The sequence below is a fragment of the Bufo bufo genome, chromosome 4 (genome assembly GCF_905171765.1).
Source record: "Bufo bufo chromosome 4, aBufBuf1.1, whole genome shotgun sequence".
NCBI classification, from domain to species: Eukaryota; Metazoa; Chordata; class Amphibia; order Anura; family Bufonidae; genus Bufo; species Bufo bufo.
The window spans coordinates 398,205,002-398,219,441 of NC_053392.1; the positions used below are offsets into that span (position 1 = coordinate 398,205,002).

The 14,440-nt window shown below is 46.4% G+C and overlaps 1 protein-coding gene across 3 annotated transcripts in view; it reads right to left on the reverse strand.

Annotated features, from left to right (window-relative positions):
- Window positions 1–14,440, reverse strand: part of LATS1 (large tumor suppressor kinase 1) — a 27,432-nt gene continuing 12,992 nt past the window's right edge. For 2 of the 3 annotated variants that reach the window (XM_040429275.1, XM_040429276.1), the window contains exons 5-8: window positions 6,865–7,447; window positions 6,176–6,358; window positions 3,211–3,317; window positions 1–1,270 (exon numbers count right to left, since the gene is read on the reverse strand). In XM_040429275.1, the coding sequence (XP_040285209.1) occupies window positions 761–1,270; window positions 3,211–3,317; window positions 6,176–6,358; window positions 6,865–7,447 (1,383 nt within the window). In that variant the 3' untranslated portion in view covers window positions 1–760. Of the gene's footprint in view, window positions 1,271–3,210; window positions 3,318–6,175; window positions 6,359–6,588; window positions 6,683–6,864; window positions 7,448–14,440 lie in introns of those variants that run through there. The other variant, XM_040429277.1, reaches the window with a different exon arrangement.

Consider the following 14,440-nt stretch of genomic DNA (forward strand, 5'->3'; position numbering starts at 1 on the left):
ATCAAGATGAAGTCAAGAAAGCATTTCAGAATAAACAGTCCATGGTACAACCAAAATTTTGTGACAAAGGCAGAACCAAGCCATCGTTAATAAATATATCATAACCTTTAATACTTTCTAATCCCAAGTGGCTGCTTTTGGTAGATTTCTGAACATAAATGATGTATCTAACCCATACTTTCTCGCCAATACTCTCCACGGGATCCAGAGGTCTCACGCGTCAATTTGAATATTCTTTTTTATGAGGTTTTATAAATACTTGAAATTACATAAATACATAAATTGATATATAACCATTATGAGACTTTTAATGAACTTTTTTTTTTATATAAATGTCCCTCATTGTCTTGCAAAACTTGTACTTTTACAGCTTAAAATTAAATTAAACCTCCCAGTCCATTCTGAAGAACTATAGCGTGTGCCCAATAAAACATAGAAAGGGTAATCTGAAAAACACAGAAAAGTGTAAAAACAAGGTGCTGTGATAAGAAAAAAAATGTTCTTTTTATATTTAAAATTCAGCGGGGATGAATTCCAGCATCACTCTAAAATATTGAGCAGCAGCAATAACTGCTTAAATAAATCTCTGGTTAAGATTAGAATTTGACCAGTAGTGCTAAAGCACTAGAGGCCACACAATAAGCGCACTCCTCCAAGGTTTTTTAAGGTTTCCAACGTAGCGGAAACAAGCTTCGCTTCAAACCATTAGAAACAAACCACAGATAATATGAGCGATTCCTTGAATCCCTTTGTGGCTTATTTATACATATACCAAGTGCCTGTTTGGAGGTCTCTTCCCACCGCGGCCTTCTGCATCAGATTGTTGGTAGCCATTCCCCTCTGTATCATCACAGTCATATTCAAAAGGCTTAGGATAGTTGTATGGGTGTCCATTATCGTCAAAGAATCTCCGGAAAGTGAACTCATAAAATGCATGCTCAGGATGTTTGCCATTTTTATACCACCCATTCAGGGTGTCATTTTTATTTCCATCTTTGTCTTCATCGTTCCAGAGTTTGTCTGGATCTACAGGGTCAAAGTTGGAAGTGTCTGTGGAATGAGTAATTGTTGGAATATACAGGGCTGGTTGTTGACGCAAGTCACTAGAGAAGTCTATGCTCTTAAAGAAAGGGTGCGCTTTAATCTCATCAACGCCATTCTTGCCCAAGCGATCTTCAGGGCCCCGGCAGAGCTTCACAATTAAATCTGAAGCTTCTGGTGAGAGATTGGCTTGAGGAGGGATATGGAGCGTTGTTTGCCATTTTATTACCTTAAAGGAATAAATAAGAGCGTAAATACATTTTTAACAACAATATCCGTCTTTGGGTAAGGATGTAAAATGTACATCTATGCAAACAAATGAATGAAAATAATCGTGATTATTCAGTTACAGAAAAACAGGCACAATTTATTAAAAACAAAAGAAACAGATTCAAGTAATGTCAGTTTTACTTGGGCATTCTATGGCCGCAAGTCCCAGCATAACTGTGGATCTAATGACCTGAACTGACAGTAACAAAGGGGACAGTTTGGTGCACATATGTGCCAATATTACAGGAATAAATATGATCTGGCACCTAATTGGGTAATTCCGACATAACTTCAGTATACCATTGTTGTGGCACACTTTATTTTGGGCTGAATATGGTTCACGTTATTCATTTCTACGTCTTAAGTACAGCTTTCCCAGTCACTGAATAATAAAAAGGTATACAACAAGGCAGTTGCTAAATCAAAAATAACAGTCACTGAGGGAAACTTCCTAAAACTTAACTTTTAATCAAAATATAGCTAAAAATAAAAATTTGTTCAAAAAGAACCTCGATATTTATAGTCAAAAACACACAACTGTCAGAAAAAGAGGATGAAACAGGTGAAAATCGAGATTACCTGTCCCTATCCTGACCCTGGACAATACTGCTCAGCCCAGAGATACACCTTGATGGTAGATGCACTCTGTCCACGTGCCTCAGCTAGCCTGTCCTTATAACACCTTATCACTTATATTACACACCATACATTGTCCCATCACGTTTCCCCTATTAAATAAACAAGGTTCATCAGGGGACCACCAGTATCAGTATGGTAATAGAAAGTACAAGATAAATAGCAGATAACCGAAAAAGATAACTGGAGCGCCCCAGACCTGCAACAATCTGTGACCAGGTAAGGCACTTATTATGACACCACAGTATAGAGATGGCTACTGAACTTATAAATAAAGACCACATAGATTCTGGTCAAATAGTCAATCTAATCACTGATCTGGTTTAAGTAGAGATCGATTCCATCCTCTCAAAGATCAATGTGCGCAGCTGGGGGGCTCCAGGGGGAAAAAACAGCTTAAAGGGAACCTGTCACCGGGATTTTGGGTATAGAGCTGAGGACATGGGTTGCTAGATGGCCGCTAGCACATCCGCAATACCCAGTCCCCATAGCTCTGTGTGCTTTTATTGTGAAAAAAAAAAAAAAAAAAACAACGATTTAATACATATGCAAATTACCTGAGATGAGTCCAGCGTGAAGGAGCCCAGCACCGCCCCGCATCCTCAGAATCTCCTCCTTGCTCCCCGACGTCAGAAAGCCAGAGCCGTAATCTCACGATGCGCGAGCTAGCGCATCACGAGATTCGGCTCTCTATCTTTCTAACGTCAGGGAGCAAGGAAGAGATTCGGAGGATGCGGGGCAGTGCTGGGCTCCTTCACGCTGGACTCATCTCAGGTTAATTTGCATATGTATCAAATTGTTGTTTTTTTTAACACAATAAAAGCACACAGAGCTATGGGGACTGGGTATTGCGGATGTGCTAGCGGCCATCTAGCAACCCATGTTCTCAGCTCTATACACAAAATCCTGGTGACAGGTTCACTTTAAGTACAGCTTTCGAGAATGTTACTAGGCCCTGATTCACACATTATTCTTTTTAAAGGCATTAAAAGAGAATTATAAATATATGAATATGTCAGTCTCATGGAAATCAAAGTGTCATTCCCCTATCCACTACTACTGAATTGGTGGGAGGTCCAACCGCATAGAACTCTATCATTTCCAGCAGTAGAACTGAATGCAGCAGCGCACTTACCCAACCTTAGGTCAGACCTCCAATCTGTTATCCCATATTAAGAACTTGATATAACCAAAATACCCCTTTAAACTAGATATAAGCATCTTACAACTCAGATCTACAATGATAAATCTTTTTTGTCTTACCTTCATTTGTGTTTCCAGTGGTGACCCTGCATGGAAAGGAGCTTTCCCAACAAGCATTTCATAAAGTATGACTCCAACACTCCACCAATCACAAAGCTGTGTATATCCTACCATTTGGAAAACAAAAAACAAAAACAACAACATTATACCACTTGGCTCCATAATTGTGTACAATGGATAAAAGAAATGTTTTTTGTAATGTTCAGAACGTTCTAGCACTCATCCACATGCAGCTGTACCGAGAAGTTAAAGGGGTGTTCCCACCATAAATATTTAGGACAGACATTATAAGATCTTCTGGTGCCTCTACCAACTATATGTACCAGACAGAGGTTAAATGTACAAGAAGCAAATTATTTTGTTCCACCAGATCTTTTAGATATTGATGACCTACAGTACTGAAAGATCACGAATATCAGATATGTGGGGTCCAACACCCAGCATGGCCACCAATGGGCGGCAGCTGCCAGCATCGGAAAAATAACTGTGGACAGAACCCAAAACAGAAGGCTTCATCCAATGTGTAGCAGTCCTGGCTTACTGAATCTCACCACTCATTCATCTGGTTGGTGGGGGTTCCAGAGAATAAGTCATCAATATCTAAAAGGTGACAACCCTTAAAAAGGGGTTGTCCCATAATACTATCCATACACAGCATGGGTGATAAGTATCTGATCGGTAGGGGTCATCCTCTATGGGATTCCACCAGACCCACAGAGAATGAGTGGAGTGGCAGCATGGAGTGGCTCCAAATGACACTCCATTCATATAGAAATACATATCTTACAGACCATGGACACCTTTGGGGATTATTATTACATTCTACTCATTTTGGGTTAAAAAATATTTTTTTCAATTGGTCTTTATATAAAAAAATAAAATAATATCAACTGTTTTCCCTCTACAACTTTGACTTTCAGTGCATTTGCAGACCAGCAGGCTTTTTGCTTCACAATGAATAGATCTGTAGCCCATAATATTAAACTCCTGACAGCAGAGATGACCTATTGTTTAAATCAAAGAATATATAATATATATATATATATATATATATATACACACACACACACACACACACCCCCGATTTTAATTCTCTATGTCCATTTATATTACAAAAATTCTAAAATCAAGCAGTTTTCACACTGGCCCTAAAACATATCAAGACTTCTTATTCTTTGAGAGCAGCCATAGACAGGTAGGGAGGGACCTCACTGACTTCTATGGGTGAGTTTTCTAGGCATGCTCTGTGACCTGTGCAACGTTCAGGGGAGTAGATAAGCTGTGATATCACCTCTATACAGGGCAGAGATCTATCATTGTAATTCTGTCCGCAATAATGCAATGGGAACTGAAGAGTTATAGAGAACAGGTGTAAGGCTGGTTTCATACTTGCGTTGTCCGGATCCGGCGTGTACTCCATTTGCCGGAAAAACGCAAGTGAACTGAAAGCATTTGAAGACGGATCCGTCTTCAGAATGCTTTCAGTGTTACTATGGCACCCAGAACGCTATTAAAGTCCTGGCTGCCATAGTAGTAGTGGGGAGCGGGGGAGCAGTATACTTACAGTCCGTGCGGCTTCCCGGGCGCTCCAGAGTGACGTCAGAGCGCCCCATGCGCATGGATGACGTGATCCATGCGACACGTCATCCATGAGCGTGGGGCGCCCTGACGTCACTCTGGAGCGCCCGGCAAGCCGCACGGACTGTAAGTATACTGCTCCCCCGCTCCCCACTACACTTTACCATGGCTGCCAGGACTTTAACGTCTTGGCAGCCATGGTAACCATTCAGAAAAAGCTAAACGTCGGATCCGGCAATGCGCCGAAACGACGTTTAGCTTAAGGCCGGATCCGGATTAATGCCTTTCAATGGGCATTAATTCCGGATCCGGCCTTGCGGCAAGTGTTCAGGATTTTTGGCCAGAGCAAAAAGCGCAGCATGCTGCGGTATTTTCTCCGGCCAAAAAACGTTCCGGTCCGGAACTGAAGACATCCTGAACGGATTTCTCTCCATTCAGAATGCATTAGGATAAAACTGATCAGGATTCTTCCGGCATAGAGCCCCGACGACGGAACTCTATGCCGGAAGAAAAGAACGCAAGTGTGAAAGAGCCCTAAGCCTAGTGCGAAGACTGGAAGATTTTACGCTTTTTTTATTATTATTTTTTTAAATATAGACTTAAATTAAAAGGCATTCTGTCACCAGGATTATCCCTATGGAGCCAATTACATGTTATTGGTGGTCTCCTACAGCATGTCAGAAATATACCAATGTATAAATTATGACTGCTGTAGTTTTGCAAATGAACTGTGAAAAGAGCCCAAGGGGTGGTCCTACCAGTCAGTGGAGCCGAGACGCGCCCATTATGCGTGAGCCCAGCACCTACCCTCGTACTCAAGTTCCCTCCTAGCTTCCCCGCCTGAGCACTCACTGGCATCAGCCTCATGGAAAGAACTGCACATGTACCAGTTCATTTTTTTAAGCTGGCGCATGTGCAGTTCTTGCTATGAGGCAGATGGCAGCACATAGATGGGAGACCGCGCAAGAGGTCAGATGATAAGTAAACCTGAGATGCAGCCGACAGAGCAGTTCTCCGATTTAGTGTGAAGCAGAGATTCTGCTGGTCTGCAAATGCACTGAAACAGAAAGAAAGTTTTACTAAAAAGTTTTACTAAAGACTAATGAAAAAAATGTTCGCTCAAAATGACTAGAACACAGTTATAAAAAAATAAATAAAATAAAAAAGTGGTCAAAAGGTGCCTATAGCCTTTAAGGCTACAGAAAAGACTGTAATGCTGTGAAACTTCACTGCATCAATTCACTTTCAAAAGTGAGAACTCCACATTTTATAGGGAAGGAACTGCACTGCAACTATCTGTACCAGAAGGTGGCAGACAAAGTGTTAACAAGGATGAATGTGCATTTGAAAAGGGATTACATTTTAGGCTTTAAGACCCTCTCTTTACCTGTGCGCAACAGGACCTCTGGTGCAATGTAGTTAGGGGTGCCCACCAGAGAGTGCGCTAAGCAGCGCTGATGTTGTTTTGCTGCTCGCCACTCAAGAGGCTTAGGCCTATCACTGCATCTACAATTTGCTGGGTCACCCCATTCACTGCTAAAATCCATGCTGTCTTGTCGCAGGTGTTCACCTATACAGAACAAAGAATAAAAAGTAGAATTAGAGATTATACAAACAAACACCAATAATCAGGACTGTCAACATATAAAAATCACTTAAAGACGTTGCCACAAGATATGCCATAAATTTCCAAAACCTGGTCTAATTCATTCATAGGTATGAAAGGATAACGTATTACATCTTTACACTATAGTGCACCCTCTGTACACGTTCTATGCCATATATCCATGAATTTTGCACCTTTTCGATTTTTACTGAATATTTTTAAGTGGTTGTCCCTTTCGCGGTCACCTTCTCATATCAGCCATTACCACCGCCTGTTAAATCATCTTTCCTGTGGGGGACATGAAGCATTACATTGTGTCCATTGAAATTTATGGTGTTTATGTAATAACCAAATGTGCATGGACCCCAACAGTAAGACACTCTTTGGAGAGGATCCCTGTACCACTATAAAATATGTGCATATGTCCAAATCAATGTATATCTTTTAAACAGGCCATGCTTAATCCTTACCACTCTGATAGTACTTTGAGTCATGCGTCCATCGAAATCCCGTACACAGGCCAAAATCGGTGAGTTTAATGTGCCCATCGCGGTCAATAAGGATATTGTCAGGTTTGATGTCACGGTGAATGAAGCCCATTTTATGAACACTTTCTACTGCGCAGGTGAGCTCTGCTATGTAAAACTGAGCCAAATCTTCAGGGAAAACCTCTTTGCGGATAAGGAGGCTCATCATATCCCCACCTGGAATGTAATCCATGACAAAGTACAGGTTGTCTCTGTCCTGGAAGGAATAGTAGAGTCGTACTACCCACTCATTATCTGCCTCTGCCAAGATGTCTCGCTCAGCCTTGACATGGGCTACTTGGTTGCGTAATAACACATCCTTCTTACGTAAAGTTTTCATTGCATACAAAGCATTGGTATCTGTCTTTCTGGCTAAGCAGACTTCTCCAAAGGCACCAATTCCCAAAGTTTTGATTTTTACAAACATGGATTTATCCATTTTGGCCCTTTTCAGTCGGATGTAGTTAGACTCCTTCTGACACAGCATTTTCCTCATTTGATCTTGGGCATCTGGCGACAAACCCACCTATGGAAAAGAAACAATATGAGAATATCATAGAATGATTAGGTACATCTACCAAGATAACATAACGAACGTCATTATAAAAACCGGTTTTAGTAGTTTCCACAATATTCCAGTGATATTCCACAATATTCTATGATGATGCAGCATGACTACCAAAGAAAGCTTCATTAAAGGGTCAACATACGATCTGGGCTATCTAATATTAGTATCTGGTAAAGGATACAAGCCAGAGTCAAAGGTTTTGCTAACATTATCTACTGAATTCAAAGGGTTATTTATTTAAAAGGGATTTTCCTGGGGTCTCAGGTCAGGATAGGTAAATTTCTGACTCCTGGCAACCGCCGATCAGCTGTTTGAGAGGTCGTAGCGCTCATACAAACCCTGCAGTCTCCTCCTTGGCCTGCAATGTCACATCCGTTGTCTCATTCATGTGAATTAGAAGTGTGCTGCAATACCAAGCACAGCCGCTATACTGTACAGAGCACTGTGCTTGGGACACTGAAGAGGCCGTAAAACATTTAATGTTCCTTGAACTACAACATCCGGCATCGCTGTTACTGAGAAACATAGAATGTGTCGGCAGATAAGAACCATTTGGCCCATCTAGTCTGCCCAATATATCTGAATCCTATTAATAGTCCCTGGCCCTATCTTAGGCTACTTTCACACTAGCGTTCGGGGCTCCGCTTGTGAGCTCCGTTTGAAGGCTCTCACAAGCGGCCCCGAACGGATCCGTCCAGCCCTAATGCATTCTGAGTGGAGGTGGATCCGCTCAGAATGCATCAGTCTGGCTCCGTTTGTCCTCCGCTCCGCTCAGCAGGCGGACACCTGAACGCAGCTTGCAGCGTTCGGGTGTCCGCCTGGCCGTGCGGAGGCAAACGGATCCGTCCAGACTTACAATGTAAGTCAATGGGGACGGATCCGTTTGAAGATGACACAGTATGGCTCAATTTTCAAACGGATCAGTCCCCCATTGACTTTCAATGTAAAGTCAAAACGGATCCGTTTGCATTATCATGAACAAAAAAAATAAAATAAATTTTTTTTTTGTTCATGGTTATGCAAACGGATCCGTTCTGAACGGATGCAAGCGTTTGTATTATAGGAGCGGATCCGTCTGTGCAGACACCAGACGGATCCGCTCCTAACCCAAGTGTGAAAGTAGCCTTATATGAAGGATAGCCTTATGCCTATCCCATGCATGCTTAAACCCCTTCACTGTATTTGCAGATACCACTACTACAGGAAGGCTATTCCATGCATCCACTACTCTCTCAGTAAAGTAATACTTCCTTATATTGCTTTTAAACCTTTGCCCCTCTAATTTAAAACTGTGTCCTCTTGTGACACAAGATAGCATGCAGGTAGATGGCCTCATTCAGTACATTTTAAAAGAAAATAAATGTAATCCATAGTGCAAACACAGCTCTGTTTACAAGATGCTCCTCAAGTTATTGCCATAAGCAGTTTAGGACAGATTTTACAGACAAAGTAGTTTTTTTTTTGGGGGGGGGAGGGGAGTTATCAAACTGGTGTAAAGTAGAATTGGCTGTGAAAACTGAAAGGTGGAATCAGATTGGTTGCTATGGGCAACTAAGCCAGTTCTACTTTACACCAGTTTGATAAATCTCCCCCTTTATCTTTCTCCTAGTCCTCTTCCCGACTACAGAACGGCTAGATGAACGTCCCCGACGTGACACACACACTGAACATGAAGTTCATGAGGGGGGGGGGGGGGGGGCCAAGGCTTAACCAGCCACAGATCGACCTGCCTGCCTAGGGGTCCCTGACCTTGGACCCCACAGCCAGTCTCTCTCCCACTCCTTTAAAAACTTCTGCCTTTTCAACTTACTTATACCACTCCAGCCAATTTCATTTCACCCCATTTAGCCAATGAGAAAAAGCTCAGCAGTGCAGAGAAGCAGTGAAGGACCTGTAGGACGTCACAACGTGGGTAGTGCTCCTCTGCTGTGTGTCTCTGAGAGGTCAGCGTTTCCCTCTAAGTTGTCAAATACTAGGAGTCGTAGTGCTTTCCTTATTCTCACTCCCTGTAATGTCGTCTGATAGCCTATAAAAACATCCTAGAAATTCTGGGACAGTTCTGTTCTCATATTTCTCTCCATGTAATGCTCACAGATACCCCATAATGATAATCTGGACATGCTGGGAGTTGTAGTCCTGACAACGGTCCATTTTTCTAGAATCCTCAGCGGATGTCAAAATATAACATCTATCTGAAACAGCCATTTAATGTATATGTCATGTGAAAAAACATCATAAGACAAAAACGTGATGTGAACACCCTTACATGCTTGAGTGATAACGACTATGACAACAGAGGAAGATCTGATTTGATAGAATTTTCTCTCACTGACTGTCATTACAAACCACAGTCTTGGTTATGTTTGTATTGAGTGTAGAGGAGGATTTTTCTTGGTAGACTATTACAGCTCCACGTGGTGGTAAGCCAGCTTTTTCAGGGACGTTAAAGGGAAATATGCCTGGCTATGGCACTATTTAGGAATAGGGAGTGGGGTTTATTTTGGTAAATTTAGTTTTCTGCAGTCAATTACAGCTCTGAATTGTGGTAACCACATCTATTTGTACTATTAGTAACTAGGAAATTCCTTACAACAAAATAGCCACACCACGCCAAACCCAGCCCCCTCCTCCTATACTTCCTGGCTCATCTGCACTAGCATGAGGGGGGCATAAGGAGGGGTAGTAGACATGGCTGCACTGCTTTTCTAGTTTATTTTTCATGGTCTGTAATTGTGTTATCCAACGAAACAAGAGCAGATATTAAATAACACAGAAGCAGGTTATGTTAAGTTTTGAGGGTTGTTCTTTTTTTAGGTTTATATTCTGGCTTTAGTTCCCCTTTAATATTCAGAACCTGGAAAAAATGGATTTTTTGTACTCACCGTAAAATCCTTTTCTCGTAGTAGGCATTGGGGGACACAGCACCATGGGTATATGCCCAGCTGCCACTAGGAGGCTGACACTAGAAACAAAAAAGTGTTGGCTCCGCCAAGGTGGGCTATACCCCTCTGCAAGAGCCGAGATACACCAGTCGGTACAAAAGCAGTAGGAACGCCATACACCTGAACAAACAGAAAACTGAACGCCAACAAGTCTTCAACTGGGGAAACCCAACGACCACAAATCGCCGGGACCACAACAAGAAGAAACTCAGTAAGAAAATGGGAGGGATCTGTGTCCCCCAATGCCTACTACGAGAAAAGGATTTTACGGTGAGTACAAAAAATCCATTTTTCTCGTGCATGGCATTGGGGGACACAGCACCATGGGACGTCCCAAAGCAGTCCCTGAGGGAGGGAAGAAGAACGCCATGTCGCCAATCTAAAGCACAGCTGCTTGCAGAACCTTGCGCCCCAGGCTAGCGTCAGCGGAAGCCAGGGAATGAATGTGATAAAACTTAGAGAAAGTGTGAACTGACGCCCAGGTGGCGGCCCGGCAGACCTGGGAAGCAGATGCCTGATGACGCACCGCCCAGGAAGCCCCAACTGCCCTAGTCGAATGAGCGGTCAACCTGGAAGGGGGAGCACGGCCCTTTGCGATATAGGCCTCCTTGACAGCCGACCGAACCCAGCGAGAGATGGTGGCCTTGGAGGCAGGCAAACCCCTACGAGGACCCGCCGGGACCACGAAAAGGGAATCCGAACGACGGAAAGGTTCCGTGAGGCGAAGGTACAGGCGAAGGGCCCGAACAACGTCAAGGCAATGGAGGGATTTCTCCCTAGAGTGAGAAGGATTAGGGCAGAAAGAGGGAAGGACGATCTCTTCATTGATATGAAACGAGGAGACCACCTTTGGAAGAAAAGAGGGAACGGGACGCAACACCACCTTGTCCTGATGGAAAACCAGGAAAGGCGAACGGCAAGAAAGCGCCGCCAGTTCGGAAACCCGGCGGATGGAGGTGACTGCCACTAAGAAGGCCACCTTGAACGAGACAAACGACAGAGATATCTCTGCCAAAGGCTCGAAGGGAGAAGACTGAAGGGCGCCAAGGACGAGATTCAGGTCCCACGGCTCCACTGGAAAGCGAAAGGGGGGGGCTCGGCGAGCGACACCCTGTAGGAAAGTCCTAACCTGAGCCCGCGAGGCCACAGGACGTTGGAAAAGGACTGAGAGGGCCGAAATCTGTCCTCTGAGAGAAGCCAGGCGAAGACCCTTCTCAAAACCGGCCTGAAGGAAGGCCAGAACGTTAGGGACGGAGAAATGAAGAGGGCGGAAGCGCCCAGACTCGCACCAGGCAAAATACGCTCTCCAGGTCCGGTAGTAAATACGGGCTGACTGGGGTTTGCGAGCGTGAAGCATCGTCTGAATGACAGAATCCGAGAGGCCACGGGACTTCAAGACCGCGGTCTCAACGGCCACGCCCTCAAACGAAGCTGAAGTAAATTCGGGTGGTACAGAGGACCCTGAGAAAGGAGATCGTGGCGCAGAGGAAGTCGCCACGGAGCGTCGGCGAGCAGAAACACTAGATCTGCGTACCACGCCCTGCGGGGCCAATCCGGAGCCACCAGGATTGCCGAAACCCGGGCTGCCTTGAGACGCTTGAGCACTCGGGGCAGGAGGGGAATGGGGGGGAAACAGGTACAGGAGGTTGAACTGAGACCAAGGCAGAACTAGGGCGTCTACCGCGAAAGCCTGAGGGTCTCTGGACCGCGCGACATAGCGCGGAATCCTGTGGTTGAGACGTGACGCGAAAAGATCCACGTCCGGAGTTCCCCATCGGTGACAAAGTTGGAGGAACACCTCTGGGTGAAGAGACCATTCGCCCGGGTCGACTAGCTGACGGCTGAGGAAGTCTGCCGCCCAATTGTCGACCCCGGGAATGTGCACCGCGGAGAGGACGGGAACGTGGTTTTCCGCCCAGCGCAGGATATGGGAGGCTTCCTGCAAGGCCATCACGCTCCTGGTGCCCCCTTGGTGGTTCAGATAAGCCACGGCGGTGGAATTGTCTGTTTGAACCCGGACCGGGAGACCGCGAAGACGTGGGGTCCAGTGAGACAGTGCCAGGAAAATTGCCCTGAGCTCGAGTACATTTATCTGCAGGGAGGACTCCTGAGCAGACCAAAGACCCTGGACTGTGAGAGAGTCGAGGACAGCTCCCCAACCCGAGAGGCTGGCGTCCGTCGTGACCACCCGCCAACTGGGGGGAAGAAAGGAACGGCCCAGGGACACCGTCCGAGGAAGAAGCCACCAGGAAAGGTCCTGGCGAAGCTGGAGAGGGAGACGAACCAGGCGATCGAGACCTGCCTGGGACTTGTCCCACCTGGATAGAACAAACAACTGAAGGTCCCGGGAGTGGAATTGGGAATAGGGAATGGCTTCGAAGGAAGCCACCATCCTCCCCAGGACGCGCATACACGTCCTGATAGTCAGGGTGGACGGGCCGCGGAGAAGCGTCACCCCCGCCTGAAGGGAGGCAATCTTTTCTGGGGGGAGAAACACCCGCCCGAGGCGAGTGTCGAAAATCATGCCCAGGAAGGGCATCCTCTGGCATGGGACGAGGGAGGACTTGGAGTGGTTGACGAGCCACCCGAACTGAGCAAGAGCTGAGAGGGTGATGTGCAGGCTGGACAGGTTGTCCTCCAACGACGGGGCCCGAATCAGAAGGTCGTCCAGGTAAGGTACCAAAGCGACCCCCCTGGTACGTAGAAGGGCCATGAGAGGCGCCAACACCTTGGTGAAGACCCTCGGAGCAGAGGCCAGGCCGAAGGGCAGGGCTACGAATTGGAAATGAAGAGAACCTACCGCGAAGCGAAGGAACCTTTGGTGGGAGAGGGCAATGGGTACGTGGAGATAGGCGTCCTGAATGTCGATGGACGACAGGAACTCGCCCGACTCCAAGGATGCGATCACCGACCGGAGGGATTCCATACGAAAGTGGCGGACCCGGACAAAGTGATTCAGCGCCTTCAGGTCCAGGATAGGACGGAGCGAACCGTCCTTCTTGGGAACCGTGAACAGATTCGAATAGAACCCCCGAAAACGTTCTGATTCTGGAACCGGAACGATGACCCCTAGAGAGCGAAGGGAACGAATGGCCTGAAAAAAACCTTCTGCCCTGGAGGGGGACCTGGGGGGCGACGTCAGGAAGAACCGTCCCGGCGGAAGATCGGAAAACTCGATCCTGTATCCGGAGGAGACTACCTCCAGAACCCAAGCGTCTTCTACGCTTGCTCGCCAGACGTCCTGAAAGGCGAGCAGACGCCCTCCCACCTTGACAGAGTCATGCGGAAGGAGGTTTAGTGGACTGAGGGCGAGCAGGTTTGGGCTTGGCATGCCAGGAGGGCTTGGCCTTAAAGGAAGGCCTGGAGGACTTCTTGTCAGTTCGGGCAGCGGGGGCCCGAAAGGACCGAAAGGACTGCGCCCGAGAGGACGACCCAGGAAAGCGACGGCGGCGAGGCCGATTCTGGGGAAGAAGAGAGCTCTTACCGCCAGTGGCCTCCGAAATGAGCTCCTCCAAACGCTTCCCAAAGAGCTTCCCACCGAGAAAGGGAAGGGAAATCAGAGCCTTCTTGGAGGCGGAATCTGCCGCCCAAGAACGAAGCCAGATGGTGCGGCGAATGGCCACAGAGTTAGCGGCCGCACGGCCGGATCGGCGGGCCGATTCCATAGAGGCATCGCAAAGAAATTTGGACGCCTGGTAAATTTGAGAGGCAAGCACTGCCAGTTCCCCTTGATCAGAGTCTGGGGGTAAGGCGCGAACAAGCTGTTTTGCCCAGATAGCGCAGGCCTTAGCCACCCAGGAGGCGGCAAACGCAGGGCGGATGGCGGCACCCGCTGCGACGAAAACAGACTTGGCCAAAGAGTCGACCCGTTTGTCAGCGGGATCCGACAAGGAAGCCGCGTCAGCCAGGGGAAGGGTAGTAGCCTTCGCCAGGCGAGCAACCTGAGGGTCCACCTGAGGAGGAACCGTCCAGGTGTTGACAGACTCCTCAGAAAAGGGATAGGGGACGT